We start from the raw sequence: 23,677 nt of genomic DNA, 5'->3' as shown, positions 1-23,677 counted from the left end.
GGTGCACGGGGTTATAAAGCTTGGCAATGCTAATGCTTAGGACTCTATTGATGGCTTTGCATACATGGGGTTCTCAAAATTGTATTGGGGCAACTGATGGGACCCACATACCTATCATTTGCCTTCAACATGAGGCGTCAGAGCTGAATTGAAAGGTGTTCCCTATGATGATCCAAGGCCTGGCTGACGACCGTGGCAGCTTCACAAACATACATGCAGGGTAGTCTGGAAAAGTCAACAATACTGGGATCTTTTGGAACTCGTGCCTGTTTATCTTAATGAGCGGAGCGTTTGCCTCCAGGATCACTATGGACATTAACAGCATGCAGATTTCTTTGGGTACTGTGGGAGACCCAGTTTATCCTCTGCTACACTGAACCGTGAAGTAATTTATGGTGCACTTCGACAGAAGGAATAAACTGCTTAACTATCGTCTCAGCAGTCGCAGAATGGCAGCGGAGTGTGCATTCGGCCATTTGAAATCAAGATGGCATTATCTTTTCATTAAGTTAGAAGCTGCACAATGATATTTACCTAGGATTATAGCTGCATGTTGTATTTTGCACAATATCTGTGAGTAAGGGAGAAAGTCTTAATTTATGGGAGCCTGTGGTGCCGAGATTTGCTCAGCAGTACGAGCAGCCCCAAGGCATACAAGGCATTGTCAGGGACTGCTTTTGTTCTTACTTTGAGTCTGGTGCCTGAAGGAGTGCAGCTATACATCCAGCTGTGGGTTTTTGGGGAGGAAGGGGGGAGAATTTTGAGCATTAAAGTTGATTTTATGGACGCTGGAAGTGACACATTTGGTTACTCTATTTTATACCATCTGTGCTTTTATAAAAACTTATGACACTGCTGTTCAATTGAAAATTTGTGGGTTGTGTGTACCATCCATTGCAGGTGCTTTGGGACTTAATGTTTTTTATTGGACAAATTATTGCAATAAATAAAAACCAAAAATAAAACTTAGAAAATGTTACAAGCGTTGATCTTAGTGATTGAAACAACATCAAACACAGCTTTAAAGTGAAAAAATGACTTTCAGACACAGTGGGCTGAAGAGGGCAACACACAATAAGTCAGGGGAGGGGGCTTCTGTTCACACGCAGGTGAACATCTTGCCTTTGCTTCTTCTAGATCCTCTGCCTTCTAGGGTAGTGTATTGGGGTCACAGTTGTCACGTGCATTGGGTAGTGCAGATGTGCTGGGCTCCCATGTGGCGTTCTTACTACCCTGTGCTGAGGCTGGGGAAGTGAATGGCTTCTGGGAGCAAGGCTGGTGTTCCCAGTACCCTAGATAATCGAGAGGCTGCAGAACATGACCGGTTCTGGTTGAAGATGCTGGATTGTCTGCTGGCCTAATTTCACTATGCAATCCAACAGAACGTTCTGCCTGATCATTGCCTCCAGGAGTCCCTATCTTTCTCCGCAGCGTCTTTCGTCATGGCAACACTGCCTCGGGCCAGTTCAATGCTGTCGCAGGATAGCTGCCTGTCTTTCTCTTTCAGACATCAAAAACACTTTCCAGTTGTCAGTAGTTTTCGAGGGTTTTTTGGAAAGTCTGTAAGGAAGGCTTCAGACATCTCATCCTTAAACCTGTTTCTTCCCTTTCATATCGGTCAACTGCTCAGCTCTTGATAAAGGAAAGTACAGAAAACAACAAGTAGTTATTGTCCATATTAGTGCTTTTTCCATAGAAGCAATTACAGCATTTTTTTGTTTTGTTTTAGCCTCTATTTCTGAATTCCATCCCTTGAGATTCATCCCAGTCTTGGGAGGCCTCAGAGGTGATAAGTGATGTGCAATACATAAAGGCTAGATTAGGATGTTGGGATTTCTGTTCCCGGTTTGGGGTTTGAAGTTTATGCTGTGCCTTGGAGGAAATAATATGGTGTGGAAGTGAACTGGATAGTGATCCCCTCTGCATCCCCTGTAAGCAGTCCCGACTCTTGATGATGTTATACTGAGACAAGGGATTAGGAGGCAGAGAAGGCACTTATTCAAAAAAGCAAAGGGAAGACCAATGAGTTACGCTGCTGTGATGTTATTCCCCAAGATGGTTCCCTCAGAAGTGCTGCAGAAGCGGAAGGGAGTCGCAAACTATGTCAAGGGCAATGATCATGTTACTGTTCCACTGAATGTCTATACCAAAAATAAAGCAGAATCTAAGACTGAGAAATTGCTAGATCTCCCTGCTGACATGAAGAAAGTGCAGAGAAAAACAGATAGGGTTCTGGACTGATTGTCTGAAACCTTAACAGTTCCCAGTCTTTTTCTATGAAATATGTAACCCTGTGAAAAGTCATTATGCCACCTTTGTCTACTTGACTGCTGTAATGCTTAAATGGTATTTGGTGTACTTTGGCTAATTGCCTTACGATCCGTACAGTTATGCTATCCCTAACCTAATCTTCTTTCCTATATGAATTCCTATTTGCAATGCTGTTACAGGGCATATATACCTCAACTGGGAGCATTAGCCTTACTACCTTTATGGGCATACAATACCTCATGAATATACCTAATGCAATACCTATGCCTACATATACTTCATATAAACTGGTCCACCATATCATTCAACAGGTGTTCTAACAGGATGCAATATTCCAGTATAGATAAGATCCTACATGTACAGGACACTCTTTAAAGGGACCATTTACAGCTGTGCAGTTAGCAATACCCATAATGACTCAACTAAGAACTCTCTTATTTAATAAGCATTTAATTATCCAGGGTGTAATTAGCAAGCCACTAGTTTTCTTTTAATATTATTAAAGCATCTCTTGACAATACATATACACGATGGGACAGATCCTGCACTCCTTATGCAGGCAGGATTCTCATTAGACTTCTGGCTGAGTAAGAAGTACAGGATCTGCCCAAACATGGCGAAGAAAGCCAGGACAAACTAATGCCAGAATTTTACTGCTTTTGTCTCTGGCAATTTAAGGTAGACCTTTATAGTTTAACTATAATAAACATTTTAAATAAAAAGTGATATAAATGTTATTCCTTGATACTTTAGCAGCATTAGCATTGGCATTATACTGAATCACCTCAAGCAACATAGACTCTTCATAGATTGCTACCACTCCCATATGTAAAATCATCATCCTTCCCCAACAAGTATTTACTTGATGTCACCAGAATGGTTTAATTGAATCATAGATTCAAACTGCTCTGTTTATTCTCTGCATTGATGCTCTCTTTTTCTTCATTTGAATGAAGAAAGTCTGTAGTGCATGAAAAAAAAAAGTTCAAGGGTCTACTTCTGCATCATCTCTTTCAGCACAGTTCCTTTTACAGTTGACAGAGCTATACTGAACTACCCATCTTCACTTGCCAGCGAATAGTTCCCTCTAGTGTAATAAAGCAATAAGTAGCATGATCAAGAAATACACCGTGGAACAGGGGGTCAAAATATTTCTTTTCAATTTATCTGTGTTTTTGTGGCATCAGTAACAGGTTTAGTCATTTTCCATGACAAGAGGAAGAATTTTGACTGTTGAAATTAGTTGAATGACTGTTGAATCTCTCAGACAAATAAAATACACAGTGGAAAAACAATAGCAATTGCTCAGTAGTCGGGAACAGATAAGCACAGATGAACTAGAAGCTATTTTAATTTTATACTTTCCTACATCCTGAAAAGACGCCAAAGAGAGAACTTTTCCAACCTTGGGGTAAATCCCGCTTCCACACCGCTGATTTCTTCTCCACAATGTGGCTCACTAGTGTATATTCTACATGTATATCTTACAGAAAACTTCTATCAGTTTAAATTCAGCAAGATGGAATGTTACCATTAGCTGTCATAGTAATAATTTATCTTAAAAAAAAAATCTAACATTTTGATTTGCTGGAGATAGCTTCAAAGCATGGAGTCTTGAGAAAGCATTGCATGGGACAGTAAAGAGGTGCTGTGATACAATAGAAAAATCAAACACGTTATGCTGAAAAACTATATAAGCTTCAAGTGTTTTCCATTATTCGGTTTCCATTTGTGCTTGCGCATAACAATATCTATTTTAAACAAGGGATTTCTCCCTCATGATCAAACTTCTCCTACTCTGTCCTGCAGCACATGCCAAACCTGAAAGCTAGTTCCAGGGCAAGTGACTGAAGTCAAAATAAAATGATAATTTGGTATGTGTTTTTTATATTTTCAAAGTACTGTGCAAAATTAATCCACAAAATAATCCTGTGAGGTAGGCAGGCATATATCAATCTGTTAAGGAACCTCACAGTCAAAACTAGGATTGGAACTCAGGAGTTCCTGACTCCCAGTCTTGAGTTTAGACCTAAAAGTCTTTTTCAAATTAGAGAGAGTTAGGGGAAGAGAAGAATGATGTTACAGTGGCTAAGTCTTTCTATGTTGTGAACAAAATAAATCACAAAAGTTACAACACTGAAAAGTCTCAGTACTTCAGTACTCCAACTTGCAGTATTTTGTGCTGGTTGCCCATCCTGTCTCTCAAACAACAACAGATTCATAGATTCATAGATTCTAGGACTGGAAGGGACCTCGAGAGGTCATCGAGTCCAGTCCCCTGCCCGCATGGCAGGACCAAATACTGTCTAGACCATCCCTGATAGACATTTATCTAACCTACTCTTAAATATCTCTAGAGATGGAGATTCCACAACCTCCCTAGGCAATTTATTCCAGTGTTTAACCACCCTGACAGTTAGGAACTTTTTCCTAATGTCCAACCTAGACCTCCCTTGCTGCAGTTTAAGCCCATTGCTTCTTGTTCTATCCTCAGAGGCTAAGGTGAACAAGTTTTCTCCCTCCTCCTTATGACACCCTTTTAGATACCTGAAAACTGCTATCATGTCCTCTCTCAGTCTTCTCTTTTCCAAACTAAACAAACCCAATTCTTTCAGCCTTCCTTCATAGGTCATGTTCTCAAGACCTTTAATCATTCTTGTTGCTCTTCTCTGGACCCTTTCCAATTTCTCCACATCTTTCTTGAAATGCGGTGCCCAGAACTGGACACAATACTCCAGCTGAGGCCTAACCAGAGCAGAGTAGAGCGGAAGAATGACTTCTCGTGTCTTGCTCACAACACACCTGTTAATACATCCCAGAATCACGTTTGCTTTTTTTGCAACAGCATCACACTGTTGACTCATATTTAGCTTGTGGTCCACTATAACCCCTAGATCCCTTTCTGCCGTACTCCTTCCTAGACAGTCTCTTCCCATTCTGTATGTGTGAAACTGATTTTTTCTTCCTAAGTGGAGCACTTTGCATTTGTCTTTGTTAAACTTCATCCTGTTTACCTCAGACCATTTCTCCAATTTGTCCAGATCATTTTGAATTATGACCCTGTCCTCCAAAGCAGTTGCAATCCCTCCCAGTTTGGTATCATCCGCAAACTTAATAATCGTACTTTCTATACCAATATCTAAGTCGTTAATGAAGATATTGAACAGAGCCGGTCCCAAAACAGACCCCTGCGGAACCCCACTCGTTATGCCTTTCCAGCAGGATTGGGAACCATTAATAACAACTCTCTGAGTACGGTTATCCAGCCAGTTATGCACCCACCTTATAGTAGCCCCATCTAAATTGTATTTGCCTAGTTTGTCGATAAGAATATCATGCGAGACCGTATCAAATGCCTTACTAAAGTCTAGGTATACCACATCCACAGCTTCTCCCTTATCCACAAGACTCGTTATCCTATCGAAGAAAGCTATCAGATTGGTTTGACATGATTTGTTCTTTACAAATCCATGCTGGCTGTTCCCTATCACCTTACCACCTTCCAGTGTTTGCAGATGATTTCCTTAATTACTTGCTCCATTATCTTCCCTGGCACAGAAGTTAAACTAACTGGTCTGTAGTTTCCTGGGTTGTTTTTATTTCCCTTTTTATAGATGGGCACTATATTTGCCCTTTTCCAGTCTTCTGGAATCTCTCCCGTCTCCCATGATTTTCCAAAGATAATAGCTAGAGGCTCAGATACCTCCTCTATTAGCTCCTTGAGTATTCTAGGATGCATTTCATCAGGCCCTGGTGACTTGCAGGCATCTAACTTTTCTAAGTGATTTTTAACTTGTTCTTTTTTTATTTTATCTGCTAAACCTACCCCCTTCCCATTAGCATTCACTAGGTTAGGCATTCCTTCAGACTTCTCGGTGAAGACCGAAACAAAGAAGTCATTAAGCATCTCTGCCATTTCCAAGTTTCCTGTTACTGTTTCTCCCTCTTCACTAAGCAGTGGGCCTACCCTGTCTTTGGTCTTCCTCTTGCTTCTAATGTATTGATAAAAAGTCTTCTTGTTCCCCTTTATTCCCTTAGCTAGTTTGAGCTCATTTTGTGCCTTTGCCTTTCTAATCTTGCCCCTGCATTCCTGTGTTGTTTGCTTATATTCATCCTTTGTAATCTGTCCTAGTTTCCATTTTTTATATGACTCCTTTTTATTTTTTAGATCATGCAAGATCTCGTGGTTAAGCCAAGGTGGTCTTTTGCCACATTTTCTATCTTTCCTAACCAACGGAATAGCTTGCTTTTGGGCCCTTAATAGTGTCCCCTTGAAAAACTGCCAACTCTCCTCAGTTGTTTTTCCCCTCAGTCTTGATTCCCATGGGACCTTACCTATCAGCTCTCTGAGCTTACCAAAATCCGCCTTCCTGAAATCCATTATCTCTATTTTGCTGTTCTCCCTTCTACCCTTCCTTAGAATTGCAAACTCTATGATTTCATGATCACTTTCACCCAAGCTGCCTTCTACTTTCAAATTCTCAACGAGTTCCTCCCTATTTGTTAAAATCAAGTCTAGAACAGCTTCACCCCTAGTAGCTTTTTCAACCTTCTGAAATAAAAAGTTGTCTGCAATGCAGTCCAAGAATTTGTTGGATAGTCTGTGCCCCGCTGTGTTATTTTCCCAACATATATCCGGATAGTTGAAGTCCCCCATCACCACCAAATCTTGGGCTTTGGATGATTTTGTTAGTTGTTTAAAAAAAAGCCTCATCCACCTCTTCCACCTGGTTAGGTGGCCTGTAGTAGACTCCTAGCATGACATCACCCTTGTTTTTTACCCCTTTTAGCCTAACCCAGAGACTCTCAACACTTCCGTCTCCTATGTCCATCTCTACCTCAGTCCAAGTGTGTACATTTTTAATATATAAGGCAACACCTCCTCCCTTTTTCCCCTGTCTATCCTTCCTGAGCAAGCTGTATCCATCCACACCAACATTCCAATCATGTGTATTATCCCACCAAGTTTCAGTGATGCCAACAATGTCATAGTTGTATTTATTTAATAGCACTTCCAGTTCTTCCTGCTTATTACCCATACTTCTCGCATTTGTATATAGGCATCTAAGATACTGGTTTGATCTTTCCTCCCGGTTTTGTCCTGACCCTCCTTTCTCTCTGCCAATATAGCCCACACTTCCTCTCGTCTCCGACCCATCTCCCAGGTCTCCATGTTCCCCACTTACCTGCGGGCTTTGCTCACCTGTCCCCGTCGAACCTAGTTTAAAGCCCTCCTCACTAGGTTAGCCAGTCTGTGTCCAAATAGGGTCTTTCCCCTCCTCGAAAGGTGAACACCATCTCTGCCTAGCAGTCCTTCCTCAAATAGCATCCCGTGGTCTAGGAAGCCAAAGCCCTCCTGGCGACACCATCTTCGCAGCCAGGCATTCACCTCCATGATGCATCTGTCTCTGCCTGGGCCCCTACCTTTGACAGGAAGAATCGAAGAGAATACCACCTGCGCTCCAAACTCCTTCACCCGTACTCCCAGAGCCCTGTAGTCACTCTTGATCCGCTCAGTGTCACACCGCGCAGTATCATTTGTGCCCACATGGATGAGTAGCATGGGGTAGTAGTCAGAGGGCTGGATAATCTTCGACAATGCCTCCGTAACGTCTTGGATACGGGCTCCCGGCAGGCAGCATACCTCCCGAGATGAAATGTCAGGGCGACAGATGGGCGCCTCCGTCCCCCTCAGCAGAGAGTCTCCGACCACCACTACCCTACGTTTCCTATTCGCAGTGGTGGCAGCAGACCTCCCAGCCTTAGGGGTACGAGGCTTCTCCTCCTTTACTGTAGGGGGTGATGCCTTCTTTCCTGTATCAAGAAGAGCATAACGGTTACCTATTACCACAGCGGGAGGGTTCGGAGCAGGGGTGGAGCACTGCCTGCTGCCAGAAGTAACCAGCTGCCAGTGTCCACCCTGAGCCATCTCCTCCTCCACCAGTGGTGTATCAGCAGTCCTGTGTCCTGGGACAGCTACCTCAGCTGTCTCCACATGGACACTGTCCAGGAATTGCTCGTGGATTCGGATGCTTCTCAACTTAGCCACCTCCTCCTGTAGCTCTCCCACTTGCTGCCTGAGAGATTCCACCAGCAGGCACCTTTCACATTGGATGGTCCCCCCAGCCTGGATATCAGTAAGTGGAAATTGCAAGTTACAGTCTCTGCAAAACCACACCAGGATCTGGGTAGAAGCATCCATGCTCAGGCGCTCTGTCTGGCTACAGGCGCAGGTGGAGGAGACAGACGCAGTGCTGGCACAGGTGTTGTGGGTCTTCCTAACCATCGTAAGCCTCCCTCTGTCAAACTCCCGTCTGCAGCCCCCTGTCCGCTGAAGGGGTTGTTTAAGCAAGAAGTTTAAAGTTTTAAGGGGAATAAAGGGAAAACAGATAGAACCGGCAAGGGACCCTCGCCCCTTCCCACTGCCCTTCCCAACTCCCTTGCGAAACTCCCTGTTAGCAGCCCCTGTTCGCAAAAGCTCCCTGGTCGCTTGTGCGCTGCTTTATAAAGCCCTGGCCTGTATGAATGCCCCGCCCACTGATTAAGGCTCAGCCAATTACCAGAGGCTTCTAGGTTTCAAACCTTCCTTTGAAGCTCACAGCTTCCAACTGTCAGCCACAGCACACGGTCCTTCAAACAACCAAACAAACAAACAGACTGACAAACACAAGCTCAGCACACAGCAAGTAACCCCCAAACACAAACAAACACACACTGCAGACAGTCACTTACCCCAAAAGGGTGCTGTATTGCTCCTCCTTCACCTGGAGAACTCCCTTGCGAAACTCCCTGTTAGCAGCCCCTGTTCGCAAAAGCCTAAGATAGTGGTGACTTCCTATTTATTAGCTATTCATTGTTTTATTATGTGCAAGAATAAAAGTAAATGTCAGTATTAACCTTTTTAATTAAATGCAGCAATTAGAGAACATTACCTTGCAATTCACTTTTAATACCCGTCTGCAAAATGGTGACTTTGCATCAGATGCATGACAAGGTCATGCAGATAAATTCACCTAGAAGCAGAAGGAAAAAAAGGTTATTGCTCCCATGAGGAAGTGTCTCATTTACAGAATTACAGGGCTCCCTAGCAGAGATAAAAATAATTGGGCTTTGTTGTTTTTAAAGCGAGATTGTAAATGCCTCACTGAAACATCTTGAAAGATGTCACCATGCCTCAGTGGGTCACAGCTGAGAATACAAAATTCAGGACAGACTGCTGAGAAATAGAGCAGACTCACCCCAAACTGGTGGTTATTCTATCGTTAGATTATACCAAGCCAGTAACAAAAGTGAACTTATGTCTCACCACACTGGTTAACAAAGAAGCCAAAAATGCAGTCTTCTTAGGCATTCCAGCCCTTGGCTCACCACACAGACACTGAACTTTATGATGAGTGGTTACTGAAGACCAATTTAATTAAATATAGGGTCCTTCTAATCCCAAGGGACCAGCCACTTAGCCAGGTCAATATATAACTCAGATCTTATCCAATAATTATGTTGATGCCAATCCTTACTAACTAAAAGCTAAAGGTTTAAAAGAAAAGAAGAGAGTTATAAATGATTAATAGATCATATAGATACAAGTGATTTTTCAGTGTTCATAGATCAGGATCATAGCAATGATGGAATAAACTGCTAGCTTGCAAAACTCTCTCCCTGGAATTACCCAAACAGGTTGGAGGTCATCAGTCCTTGTTTAGAACTTCCTTGTTAGAAATCCAGTCTAGAGAAAATGAAGACAAAAATGGATATATGTCAGGGTCCTTATATATCCTCTGCCATGTGCATGGAATTTTGCTGTCCCAACTAAACTCACAGCCCAGGTGCATGGAAAATTACTGGGCCAAGATGGAGTCCAGGGTCATATGAGCGTATCACATGCCATTACATGCTTTGATGACTCACAGGAGGTGGCTATTGGCCCCTCGGAAACTGATGCATCAGCAGGAAGACCATAGATTCATAGATTCTAGGACTGGAAGGGACCTCGAGAGGTCATCGAGTCCAGTCCCCTGCCCGCATGGCAGGACCATGCCCGCATACAGCTATCTGGGCGGGATGAGTTTCTTCTTAGGCCCACTGGGAGAGTGAAGTGTCCTTGATGGACCATCACTACATAGCTGTCTGGTACCAATGTAAATCCTGTCTGGTAGGTGTTACCCAGGACTAACACACATGTATCAGATACAACTCCATGACCAATATTCATAACTTCAGATACAAAGATGATACCTGGATTGACACTTACATGACATACTTTGTATAAGATTTGTTGCAATTTGTTGCAATTATATAACAGTGGTAATATCAATGATGTAAATGGTCATATTCAATCATACAGCATCAAGAAGAGTCTTTCAGAATTACAGAAAGTGCCAGTTACGGAGTAAAAAGGAAATGCCATCCAATTCCGGGCGGGGAGGGGAAATCTTAGGGACAATTTCTCATTTACATTCTGCCTACCTACAGACAGCTGCAGTTTCCAAATGGTATTTTTCTTCACTTCATTTATTATATGGTTATGGAGAACTGCTATGCCCAGCTGAACAACTGATCAGTTTTTCTACCATCAAAGTACAGTCACCACTGGGAAAAATTATTCCTCTGGTTATCAGCTGAAGTCTGTAAAATGCTCTGAGATCCTTCATGATTAAAGGTGCTCTATAACTGACATATAAATACAAAAAAGCACTTTCTTTAGCACAGGAAACTATCTTTGGGTTTTGTGCAGTATTGTGCACACTGTCAACATGTAATAAATAATAATAAAAGAACATTCTCTTTCCCAGTTGCAGGGAAGAAGAATCCTGCCCGTACAACAGGGTCACTACACAGAACACGGGGTGCTATTAAAAAGGTGAACTACAAAGGGATAAGGGTTCCATAAACTTTTATGCTGCTTTGTGACATATGAAGAAGACCTGAAAGGATTTTTTTTCACTTTCTTAAAGACTAAAAATTCAAGTTTTGTCTACCTGGAAACTCTGTTTATGACTACTGAAGGGATTATGAAATTACAAGGAAAAAAATTGAAAACTGAGCAACTGAGGGTGAAAGATTTTTCCTCCAGCAGTTTAAGATGTTTTAACCCCTATTTAACACCAAGGTTTAACAGGGAAAGACCATCTGTAAAGATCCCACCATCCCAGCCCCCAAGGAAGAGACGCAAAGGCTCATACAGCATTTTTATACCGCTTTATACAGCATTTTTCATCCACAAGATCTCAAAGTGTTTAACAAAAGGTGCCTAAGCATCAGCTCCACTTTTCAGCAGGGAAGATTTAAGCACAGAGAATTTAATAATTTGTCCCAAATCACACAGCTCTAACAAGTGCAGAGCCAGGAAAAGAAGCAGCCAGCCCGCCTGCGTGCCAGCCTGGTACCTTAGCCAGTAGGCCACCGCCTGTCCACAGTGGCTATGTACTCAGTCTGGCTCAGTCATGTCTCCACTGCCACTACCTGTGCTGCTATATGGTCTAGAAGATATCTAAACAATTACCCCAAAAATGATAGATCAGTGTTAAGACACTTTCAGTAGACTTCGTATTAAAAATCTTAGTATGAAGATTTTTAAAGGGAATGTTGCATAATAGCTTTCTTTGTTTTGAGACTAGTTAAAAGGTAACTGAAGGCTTGCAGGTCAGTAAAATGGGAGCTTTACACAGTGCGGCACGGGAAACCTCAAGGGTTCTCCAGCAAACCCAGGGGAGCCAGACTTGATATTTCTAGGGGTAAAACAGAAGAGGAAAGAATCTCCCTCCCCACACACCAATCTCATAAGCCCTTTCCAGCCTTTATTATACACGGCAGGGGCTGGAGGCGGGGGCGTGAGAGCAGCACACAAGCCCATTTGTCCCCCTTTTGACAGGTCACCAGAACACAGCACCAGGCAGCAGTGACCGACGGGCTTTCACCACAGACATCAGCCCCTTCACTGCTGCCCATTTACTCCAGAGCAGGAGCGGGCGGTGCGGTCAGGTGCAGTTCAGGAGTCTCGTCTCCTCCCCGCACCTGGAACCCCCCGGCCAGCCCGCCCGCCCGTCCCCTGTTGTGGCGGGAGCTCCGACGGGCGCGCTCCCCCCGGCGCCCGGCAGGGGTCGCTGCCGCAGGAGGCCCGTAGGCCGGCCGGGGCGGGGGAGACGGAGCCGCGCCAGGCCCAGAGACGCCGCCGGAGCCGGGCCATGGAGGAGTTTCACCCCCACAACGACGAGGTGGGGCGCTGCGGGGGGAGGGGGCGCTGCGGCTCGGGCCCGCGCCCAGCACCGGGGCCGTCGCCTGGCGCGAGGGAAGCGGGGCGGGCTTTGAGCGAGCGGCCTCGGGGGCTGGGCCCCGGGGAATCAAACCGCCGGCAGGACGGAGCCCCGGGGAAGGGGAGTCGGGCCCCAGCTCGCTGGAGTGTCCGTGTCCCGCAGCGCGGAGCCCGCGCGGCCCGGGGGTGGCACCGAGTTGTGTATCCCGCGGGGTCCGCCGCCTTGCGGGGTGTCTGGGTCAGGCAGGTGCTGGCCCCGTGTGACAGCGGCTGGGTGCAGGGCGCTGCCGCGGGGCCCTGGTCCAGAAGGCCGCCTTTCCTCCTGGGCTGCGGCTGGGAAGAGAGTCACACTAGGACAACGCTGGGTGGGGTCTGGCAGAGGTGGGAGTTGCAGGTAGCCAGATCTGTACCAGCAGCTGCTTCTTGCAACGCCCTTGATAGGGAGTAGGCAGTGGTTTGAAGCAGAGGTAGATACAACTATTGCACCAGAAGACATAAGCTCAATTGCTGGGGCGAAGATCTGAAAAAATCATCTGCAAGAAGGCTTCAGCATCTCTGTGGAGAAGGGGGGCGGGGCAAACAAGTGTAGAAGTTTCAGTTTATTAAGTTCACTCTGAATAAATCTACACCTGTTTTTTTCCTCCCTGTCTTCCTGTGTAAAAAGAGAATATATTCTTAGGACAATTCTTGAGCTTTGAAAGAGTGCAGAGAAGTTGAGAATGGCAAAATGGCTTTAGAGGGAGTGATTTGATTTAGGGCTAGTTCCTGGAACTGGATCTGCTTGCACAGCTTTCTGCACCATGCGCAAAGCCCCATTGATATCAGTATCAGGGGTCCACCTGCACAACACCAGTCACAGGATGTGGCCTTTCAAGGATGAAGGGACAATCTTCCTAGAGCACAGTGTTCATATTTCAAAAATAAGCTTTGAAAATCCTGCTGGTTTAGTTATCTATTGATATTTGTGACAGGTTGGTAACCCCAAAGCATAAATCAGTTTTTTGGACAAGAAATGCAAAAAACTTCTGGGCCCACTCTAAGAACAGTAAAGTGAATGACAAGATCTTATTTATTTCATTTTGCCATGCTGTTCCCAGCCAGAGTAGAAGAATTAAACTAACCAGATTTAATCTATTCAACCCTGCCTCTCCACTTCTAGGAACCACTAGAGCATAGCGAAAATGATAAGAATTAGTACTTTCTCATTGGGTAGGCTGCTTATGCATCTTTGTCTGTAAAGACAGCACCCAACACCAAAGTGTGGGGGAGTGGAAGGAGAAAGTAACATGTGGAATAAACTAATGGAGGGAAGGCAACAGAGAAAAAAAAAAACCAAAAGATGAGAAGGGAAAACCAGCAGACAAATGCAGAGAAGACTCGTGATTTAAATAAAAAAATATTCTGAATAAGTGACTTGGCATTCTAGTGCCTATAAAACTCAGCAGTTGTCGTACTAGGGTTGCAATCCCCTGTTTTATCGTTTGTTAAAATAAGTAAAAAATAGTCAATAGGAATCCTGATTTCAGTGGGAGTGGGATCCCTATGAAGGGAGTTCAATTCAGTCTTTTGTTCTGGTGGATATTCATGATCATGTGTAAGGCATGCCTAGAGACATGGTATAAGAATCTTTTAGGATAGGGAAAAATGAGTTTGGACCCTGGTATCCAGGCCTCAGCTTTTAAAATCCCTCTTTGAGGGGGTTGTAACACGGCAATTAATGCCAGATGGCAGCTGTGCTGTGTTGAAGAATGTGGAGGTATTTTTAAAACTACTTTTGATCTAGTTTGGGTTTAAAATACAATTTAACTGGGTCTGGTGCTGGATCTATGCCTTTTCTAGTTGGGGTAAGGAAAACTATATCCCAAGTCTTTCTTTTCTCCCCAGAATAATGTGAAATGCTATAAGTAACTGATTATACTTCTAACTTTTTAAATTATAGATGACCTTCAATGCTGAGGAAGCCCACAACATCGTTAAGGAGGTAGGCTATGTTTAACAATTTTAGTGACTTGAATGAAATACAATATTTAGAAAAAGCTGCATATCACTTTCAGTGATACTTTCATGCTTTTAGCATACATGCATATTTATTTATTAAATATAATTTTGGAATTAGTTTTGAAGACAGATTTTTAATGCCTTTTTATACAAGGAAAAGTAGGCTATGATGAATAGTCTGTAATAGAATTTGTTAAATGCAACACCATGGCAACCAGCAACTGAATAGTGCAGAGCCTATTGCTTACAGGTCCTGTGGAGTTCTCTAGGAGACAGTGTATTAAAATGAGATTCCCTGAAGGACTTTGCAGACTCTGCAAGTCCCTCTCTGCATGTCCTGTCAAACTTCACATTTCAAAAACTGTTCCAGTATGCACAGCAAGCACAAAAACAATGTCAGATAAACAGTTCAGCTCTTTACACAACTAGCCTTTCAAGGTAAGGACAAATACTGTACACTTTTTTTGCGCATCTGATACAGGGAATTAAGCCAAGTATCCATGCCCCATTTCAAAAGTTAAGTAAAGCTACCATACTGTTGTCTAGCATTAATACAGCTCTAGAAAGACTAGAAACCTTGAGAAGATTTCTTTTGAAAAAACATTCATAAAATGGTATAAAGTAATAAATGGAAGCCAACAGCCCTGTCTTACTTCCTGTACGTGTCACAATGTATAAAGGTTGATTAAAACTAGCCTAGGGGTTTGATCCTGCCCGTCCTCAGGGCATAGGCCTCCTAAATAACTTAATTGGGAGTTGAGTGCATGGGGTTTACATCACTGAATCTAAAAAGTGTATACAGTCTCATTTAATTATGTAGACTTTTTCAGATGTTAATTTCTTTACAATTTAAGATTGGCCAATATTATATTTAGTCTCAGCATGTGAATTCACATGACTGGATTCCTTTATGATAGAGGCTGCAATTTAATAAGAATTAGAAGGGATTACATTTACAGGGAATGCTTTCAGTTTTTCACCATTTTAAGTTTACACCGTTGGGTTAAACCAACGTGTATTGTTTCCATTAGATATGTTCCTTTACTGAAAGGTGTGGTTTTTTTTTTTTTTTTAATGTTCCAGTAGCACTTAGGAACCCATACTGTACTTCAAAACACAAGCAGTGACACCTTAGCATTCCAGGCAGCCACAGGTTATCAATAAGAGTAATGGGAAATTTTAGTTCCTTCACTGTAAATAAACTCAAATGTTCATTTGACAGAATTGTTAGAACGTATTCAATGGCAAAAAATCCCATTAAGGTTGCTGAGTGGTACAGTATGTGATCCTGTTGCAGAATGTTGAGTTGAGCAAAACTCCAACTCTATTTCCCAGTTTTCAGAAGAGTTAAAGTTGCCCACCTAAGCATTAGAATGGATAACAGACTTACCTTTACTCCGCCAACCCCACAGTTGCTGAAATACACATTCTTCGCCTGCTTTCACAACTCATTCATTCTCACCCACAAAGCTCCATCTAACTCTATTGAAGGACAAAGAAAAAAATGATTGCACACACCACCTTCCCTATGTTCCCCTGGAGCTGGTAGTAGCCAATGGGAGTTATTTGTAAACACTCCAGGTGCAATCAGTATGTTATGTGTATCTGTGCTAATTGGTGAAGACACTCGTTGGGCCTGTTTGGTAAAGGTGTATTCGGGATATGAGGATGTCTGGATTATTTTCAAGTGCGTAGTAAAGCTTTGATTGTGATTTGAGGAGATCTTTGTTTTGCACCCTTTGTGCATGAGCAAAGGGAAGAGGTGCATGTATACCTGCAGGATACTGTATGCGTTATTTCAGTGCAGAATTGCACGTTATATACTTTGCAGGGCAAAGGGGTTTTATTACAAAGGGCAATTGACTAAGTGTATGAGTGAAGGCCAGGATCTGGAACCTCCTGAATCTTACACTGGCCTTTGGCACTATTATTAGGGATGTAAAAGTTTAACCAGTTAACTGATAAGCATCAGTCTTATTGGTTTCAGTTAATGATTAAACTCCGTTCCCCCATCCAGGACTCCAGCCGGCCCCAAGTAAAACATGGGGCTGCTGTAGCACCCCTGGCACCCCTAGTTCCCCGGTTAGACATTTAACAGTGTAACCAATAACATTTTAATCAGTTACACGGTCACCTTTTTTAACTGCTATTTACATCTCTAGTGAGTATGTGGTATGTGCATACTGAGGCATTGCTTGAAGAGGGTAGATGGAATGTGATATTGGGCAACCTTTGTCCCCCTCCCCCACTTTGTCCTTCCATAACGTTAGCTGGATTCCTGGGGATTGTAAAAGCTTGTACATTTCAACAATTCTTAGGGTGGCAGAGTAAAAGTTACGTGTGTTAATGAGGCATATTGGGGCATTTCTGAAAGAGGGCACAGTTAAGGTTGCATGGGCAACCTTAATTGCATTTCCTAGTTTTCAGAAGTTTGAGTTTTGCTCCACTGAGTGTTCTGCAAGGGGACGATCTACCACCAAGTAAACTATACTAATAGAAAGTTATAGTTTTTTACTATTGAATTTCCTAGTTTTTTGAACAGGAAAGAGATGTTGGTGGTAGGGTTAGTAGGCATTTAGGTAGTTGTACACATATCCCACAATTGCATACAAAACCAGCCAGCCCACCACTATCTTGCCATTCCCATCCCCCCATGCGCACATCCCAGCTGGACCCCACTAGCTCTGCTTTGGCACACCTCCCCAGCCATATCCCTGACTCATTCAGTACCTTTCCCCCCCTATAACCGAGCCCACTACTGTACCTAGTCTCCCCTACTTGTGGTGGTGGGAACACATCTCCCTGAAGTCTTCACACCCTGGTATACAAAAGTTTCTATTGCTGTTACTTCCCCCCACCCCCTCATAACCCAACTCATATTTAGTGCCTGGAGTTAAAAATAAACTGTGTTACAGTGGAATAGTGTTTCTGTTCAGGTTTCAGAATGGTTAGAGGGTGGAGTTTGTGGCAGGGCCAGTAAGAGAAATGTTTTTCTGTTCCAAAATACAGAGTTTTATATTTGAGAGAAAGCTCCTCTGACCCCGTCCAATAAAAGTACTCAATCTTCCAAAACAGTGATGTTTCAGAGCTCGTAATATTTCTGTGCAATAAAGTAGACTTTGTCAGCCATGACCCATTCAATTTCCTGATTAATCTTCTTCCAACACTTATTAATAGCTTTCATCTTATTGCTGTAGCAGTTATGTAGACACTCAGCCAAATCAGAAAACTATCACAGTCCCCGGACACAAATCTCTGATGTGGTCCAAATCTGCTCTCATACATTGTATGAGGTGAACACCAGGAATAAGAGCCAGATCATTTCCATTCAAGTGAATTGCCAGTGTGCCAGGTAGATCACAACTTCAAATCACTGGTTACACACCAGAAAGTGGGCAAAACACAATGCCAATGCAGACCACATGTCTCAACCCAAATCACTTGTCATGGTGTACACCTTGCTGTCTGGGAAACTTCTGCAACCTTGTGATCCAGGAATTGCCTAGAATCTGCGTGTTGACAACTCTGGCAACACACAGTCCTTTTCTCTCAGCAGTCAAGGTACCTGCACTGCTAGTTCCAAACCTCCATGCCGTGTCTTTGGAAACCACATTAACCTGCTCCCAAGATCAGGAAGTTACCTCACTCCTTTTCTGCCTCCTCACAACTGCAACCCCTCTTCCTGTCCCATCATTTCCTCCCTTCCCCACCCCAAAGTTCTGTCTCCCCCCCTTCTGATATAACAAAACTTTGGTTAGATTGCCTGCTGACCTAACAGCAAGCACAGTAAAACCTCCCCATAAATAAAAACACATAAGACATCTTTTAGCTAGCAACATGAGTTATTAAATATTTATTGTGCAGGTGTACAAAGAAAAGGTCAGGTTCAAAGGAATGTGCGGACATAAATGCCCCAGGCAAGCATAAAGTAACTGCATAGAAACCCTCTCACTTTTTTCCCCTTTATGGGTGCATGTTAGCTGTAATCCTTTCAGGCAACACATCTGTGCAAGGGTAGTGAACATGATTTTAAATATCCTCTCTCAGTTTGGGTTCCCATGCACCCTCTCACTTAGAGGGTGCCATGCACTACATTGATTAAACAGATTGAAACTATTTTTATCCACATCACATCCATAGTTTGGTCCCTAGCTCTGTTAAAAAAAAGCTAGAAACAAAAACGGCTCCCCCCCCTCAAATTACTTCAAATTAGGGTCACTAACCCTACCCTGTGCCCTCCTGAGGCATACCTGCTTTCAAAAGAATCTGATTCAGCATGTAGATTTTAAGAAAGCTTGACTTTTAAACAGAAGTCATGTTGCAGTCTTAACTATTTAAAAGGTATTTTCTGCAATACATTTCTACTGACAGCCTCACTTTGCCACATCAGTTGTACCTTTGAGCTAGACAGAATATATAGTAAATATCCCAGCATCTATGGATGCTGAATTATATTTCATTTCCCATTTCAGCAACTGGTATGCAGTGAGGTAAATTGATTTCAAATGATTAGTCTAAGATACTCAGTTGCCCTGCAAGTGTTCTGGGATTGTTTATTAAATATTTGGAGTTACTCTATTAAACATGGTTTGTTTTGAGACATTTCATATTGATGTATTACTAGTGCAATTGATTTTTCTCTATTTGTAGTGCATAGAAGGGATTTTGGGCAAGGTAGATTACAATCACAACAAAGTCAATCAGTGGACTGCAACTATAGTGGAGCAATCTTTAACACATCTGGTAAAACTAGGAAAAACATACAAATACATTGGTAAGTACCAGTATCCATACTTTGCCTTATACAATTCAGATGAGTAATTGCTGGGAAGAATTCGTTTTCAAGCTAGGAGGTACTTTGAAGTTTAAAAACATACCCTCTTAGTTTTCTCCTGTACTGTAATCTCTCCCGTCTCACCCATCCGTCACACACACACACACACACCCCGCACCCCCCCCAACAGGTGATTAGGAACTGAGAAAATGTCCGTATTATTTGTGTGTATGCTTAATCACTTAGACATTTATATGCAACAAAACTGTGGCAGTTTTTTCATTTTTACTTGATGCTAAATGCTGATAGTGTGCCTAGCCCTGTACAAGACATACCATAGGGACAGTCCCTTCCCAAAGGAGCTAAATCTGACAATTGTCTTTCCTGTTTCTCTTAAAAAAAAAAAAAAAAATCAACGAAGGGAAAGTAAAGAAAACCCAAAGTTATTACATCTGCCAAAAATTCTCATAATTTCAGAAGGTAGGTTGTATTAATCTAAATCCTTACCAAAAGGATTTTAGAAATATTTGTACTTGAGGTTTAGCGTACAGTACACACCCTTATAGAGGATGTTCAATTGATTTCATCCTAAAGGGTAGATTGTATCCACTGTTTTCAGGGATGCACATGTAAAGGAGAAGTTAAAAGGGAAAAAGTACACACTATGCCCACTTTGGCCCGTATGTGTAGGCTGGACACAGTGGCAGGGCAGGTCTTTCCTTTGGGGGGGGGGGGTGCAAGGACTCCTTCCAGCTCGAGCGGATGCTGGCACTTGCTTCTTCAAAGGCAGCTGGACCATGCTAGATGCTGCACCCACTTAAAAGATGGTGTAAGACTACATGCTGCTTCTGCTCAGAGGAGTTCCAAAAGCACCATCTGCGTCAGGCACAGTTCCTCCTGCAGCTCGCACTGGGACAGTGTGTCTCCACACCAACTTGGTGAATGGCTGTGCCTTCAAGTGCAAAATTAATTCTAAATATTTTAAAAGATAATTAGGGAATTTAGTCATACCAGTGAGCTTTCTGGGAAAGGGGTTATTTGCATACCACTAGGGTTATGTCTACACTGCGAGCTAGGGGTGTGATTCCCCTCCTTGTGTATACATACTCATGCTAACTCTCAGAGCAGTGTATAACAGCATAGCCACGGTAGCAGCAGCATGGCTGAGCCTGAAACCAGTGGCTATGTACTCAGTCTGGCTCAGTCATGTCTCCACTGCCACTACCTGTGCTAATACGTAGTCTAGAAGATATCTAAACAATTACCCCAAAAATGATAGATCAGTGTTAAGACACTTTCAGTAGACTTCATATTAAAAATCTTAGTATGAAGATTTTTAAAGGGAATGTTGCAGAATAGCTTTCTTTGTTTTGAGACTAGTTAAAAGGTAACTGAAGGCTTGCAGGTCAGTAAAATGGGAGCTTGTCTATGACAGTGTGATATAACAAATACATAAAGGGAAGAGGCTGCCAGTCTTGTTTTGTCACTAAATGAATTAGACTTGGCTGCGTTTTGAGGCTTCCAATTATATGTTTCATGATGGTAGTTTCACTCAGTCTGCAGATTAATCAGTCTTGTTTTATTAATGAAAACACTGATTTTATTACTCTGTCCTTCAGTAACCTGTGCAGTGATGCAGAAGTGTGGCGCTGGTCTCCACACAGCAAGCTCGTGCTTTTGGGATACCACAACTGATGGTAAGTTCCCTCATTCAGATTCAAGTTAAATAAAAGACGGTGAATGTGCTACCCGTTGCTCAGCTGTGCTACAAATAGTATTTTTAGCAGTTTGAAGGGTTGATTACAAAAAGCCACCAACTCCAGACCCGGAAGCCTTGTATGCATTTTCAACAGATGCACTCAGGATTGAATGAATAATAGATGGATGGAGAACACTGGGGTATGACAAAATTAGCAATACCAGTGGAGCTATCTTCAGTATGAAAGAAAGATTGTGCAAATTAGTCCCCATAGAAGATCTTCAATTGTAGGGACGCTGACTTAATTAGTAGTGTGTGCTCTAAATGTAAATTTGCAATTCTGAATGTTTGCCTACTTATTATAAGTGGACTGCCCTACTCTAAGAGAAGCTGGCACGAATAAAGAATTGGCTTTTTTTTTTAGCTAAAGCTTTTATTTCTTTCTTGCAGTCAGTTGCCATGTTCCTTTATTTTATTCACTTATGCATTATTTCCAAGTTCCCCCATTTCAGTTCACTGTGTGGTGTGGTAAGATTATTGGACTGCTTTCAAGCCTGCCAGGGCTCAGTTTCTTTAAGTACCGTAGAAAGGACTTAAAATGAGGCACCAGGATTCTGTTGTAATACAGGTCAAAAGACTGCATTTAAAACACAAGACTGAGTTGAATCATTAGTTAGAAAATAGGTTCCAATAAATAAGTACATTCAGGTCAGAGTTGTGTTGGGATACGTATATATTGTTGGCTTTAGAAATGTCAGAGCAGCAGCTTCTTTTGCTGATTTCCCATTATGTCCATGTAAATAAAACCACATATTCTTATCTATGTTCTTAATGTCATAAGTATAGTACGAGTCTATTCTTATTTTGCCATGGAAGTTTTTTTTACATACAAAAAAGCAAAAGAGCCAAAAAGTATATAAAAGGATTTGAAAATATTGATTCATTGGCTGAACGTGGAGGGAGGGGGAATTCCTTGTTGGCAGGGTGGCAAGGACTGACTTAAATCAATGTTTTTAAAAACTCATTCTGAACCAATCTTCTCTCCCTGTGACTGGGCCAGGTAGGCTTTGAGCTTAAGTAACTATCAAACGCTATATGTTGTGTGATAGGGAAGAACAAGAAATGATTTTCTGACCTCAGGAAAATTATTAGTTCACGAGGACAGGAGGAAGTCATTAATCAGAGCTTTTCACTCCATTCTTACACTCCATAGTAATTTACATTTCTCTAATCTTTAGCTGTAGAATCAAAAGTTGGAGAAAAAGCTATTTTTCTCCAGGTTTATAGAGAGAATTTAATTTGTTATTATATTGGGGTTTTTATCTTATTTAAAACTAAGTTTATTAGTAAATAGTATGTGTAAATTTGATGCAGTTTTGATGGTATTAGTATCTGTATTCCAAAGAGAAAAAGGTAAGAGTAAATTCATCTTTATGGAGAGGATTACAAATTCCTATTACATTTCCTCAGAGAAATGAGTATGAGGGTTTTTTTAATCCTAAATTTCTGGTCTTTTGCACTGAAATGTAATAGAATTTAACAGAGAAGGCATGGGGAACAAGCTTATTTTCTGATTTTTTTTTTTAATTATCTTTTAGGTACCTGCACAGTGAGATGGGAAAACCGGACTATGAACTGCATTGTCAATGTTTTTGCCATTGCTGTTGTCCTGTAGCTGACTGGAGTACAAATATTAAGTTACACCAAAGCCTTTAAGATCAGAAAGTATCAAAATCTCAAAGCATATTGCCATTATGTAATACTGTTTGTGCACTAAAGAAAAAGGTATGAACATGCTGTAAAGTCCATTACACAAAGTGTACATTCTGAACAAATTCTTTCAATTTAACTTGTGACAACTGGCTTTCCTTTAGCAAATTTTAGCAATTTAAATATTCCAGATTGATGATATGTTAAACTGGAGATGCCATGATATTAATAAAATGAGAATATGGATATTTGCATCAAAAGATTACATCTACAATGCAAGTGAAAGTGAGACTAGCATAGGTAAGCATACCCGTGCTTGCCTTAATCTAGGTAACGCGATAGTATAGATGTGACTGCACTGGCTAGCTGCCCAAATACAAACATGTGAGTGAGCCTGGGTATGTACTCAGGTTGCTAACCCATGCTGAACCTGTGCCACCATGTCTACACTATTGTTATCCATACTAGCTAGATTAAAAATAACACAGGCATGCCTAGCCACACAACAAGGACACCTTCACCTGCAGTGTAGACATAGGCAACTGACACTTTACTCACAGGGAGATGGAGTAATTTAATCAGCGGAAGGGAGATGAAAGGATACAAGCATTAAGAAACAGCGAGATTAAAATGCAGTTGGGAACAGACTAGGAATATATTACATTTACAGTATTCCTAGTATTGTATGATAAGTATCAGTGCCTCATATCTGATTAAACAAGGCTATTTCTAGATTATGCATTGATGCTGCATGAACACCACAGTTACCTGATCAAGCGTAAAAAGCCCAAACTGTTTCTCTGCTTGGGGGACAAAATCATGCCAAAGCATTTATTTCTTCAGTGGACTCTAGTCCTTTTAAAGGGTATGATCTTTCTTCAAATACCATTTGGAACGTTGTCATTGAATTAAGTGGAAACATGATTGGGTGCACTGTTCATTAGCACTCAGTGCATTTCTTAAGAAGAATTCA

At 42.2% G+C, this 23,677-nt stretch overlaps 1 protein-coding gene and 1 long non-coding RNA gene across 2 annotated transcripts; one reads left to right on the top strand and one right to left on the bottom strand.

Annotated features, from left to right (window-relative positions):
- Positions 1-1,287: 1,287 nt before the first annotated feature.
- LOC113406270 lies at positions 1,288-10,662 on the bottom strand. Its single transcript, XR_003369709.2, has 3 exons — positions 9,941-10,662; positions 9,204-9,284; positions 1,288-1,632 (listed from the first exon to the last, which is right to left on the bottom strand). It is a non-coding gene; the product is annotated as an uncharacterized LOC113406270 (long non-coding RNA).
- Positions 10,663-12,399: 1,737 nt separating this feature from the next.
- On the top strand, positions 12,400-23,092 carry LOC112111513 (dynein light chain Tctex-type 3). The gene is made up of 5 exons (XM_026649964.2): positions 12,400-12,485; positions 14,463-14,504; positions 19,172-19,295; positions 20,915-20,992; positions 22,593-23,092. Exons 1-5 carry the CDS (start codon positions 12,456-12,458, stop codon positions 22,667-22,669), a joined length of 351 nt encoding a protein of 116 aa, XP_026505749.1. The 5' UTR covers positions 12,400-12,455; the 3' UTR covers positions 22,670-23,092.
- Positions 23,093-23,677: the final 585 nt, after the last annotated feature.

This window comes from Terrapene carolina, unplaced genomic scaffold (assembly GCF_002925995.2).
Source record: "Terrapene carolina triunguis isolate 2854851 unplaced genomic scaffold, T_m_triunguis-2.0 Scaffold23, whole genome shotgun sequence".
In the NCBI taxonomy this organism is placed as follows: Eukaryota; Metazoa; Chordata; order Testudines; family Emydidae; genus Terrapene; species Terrapene triunguis.
This window is presented reverse-complemented; position numbering and strand designations above follow the sequence as displayed.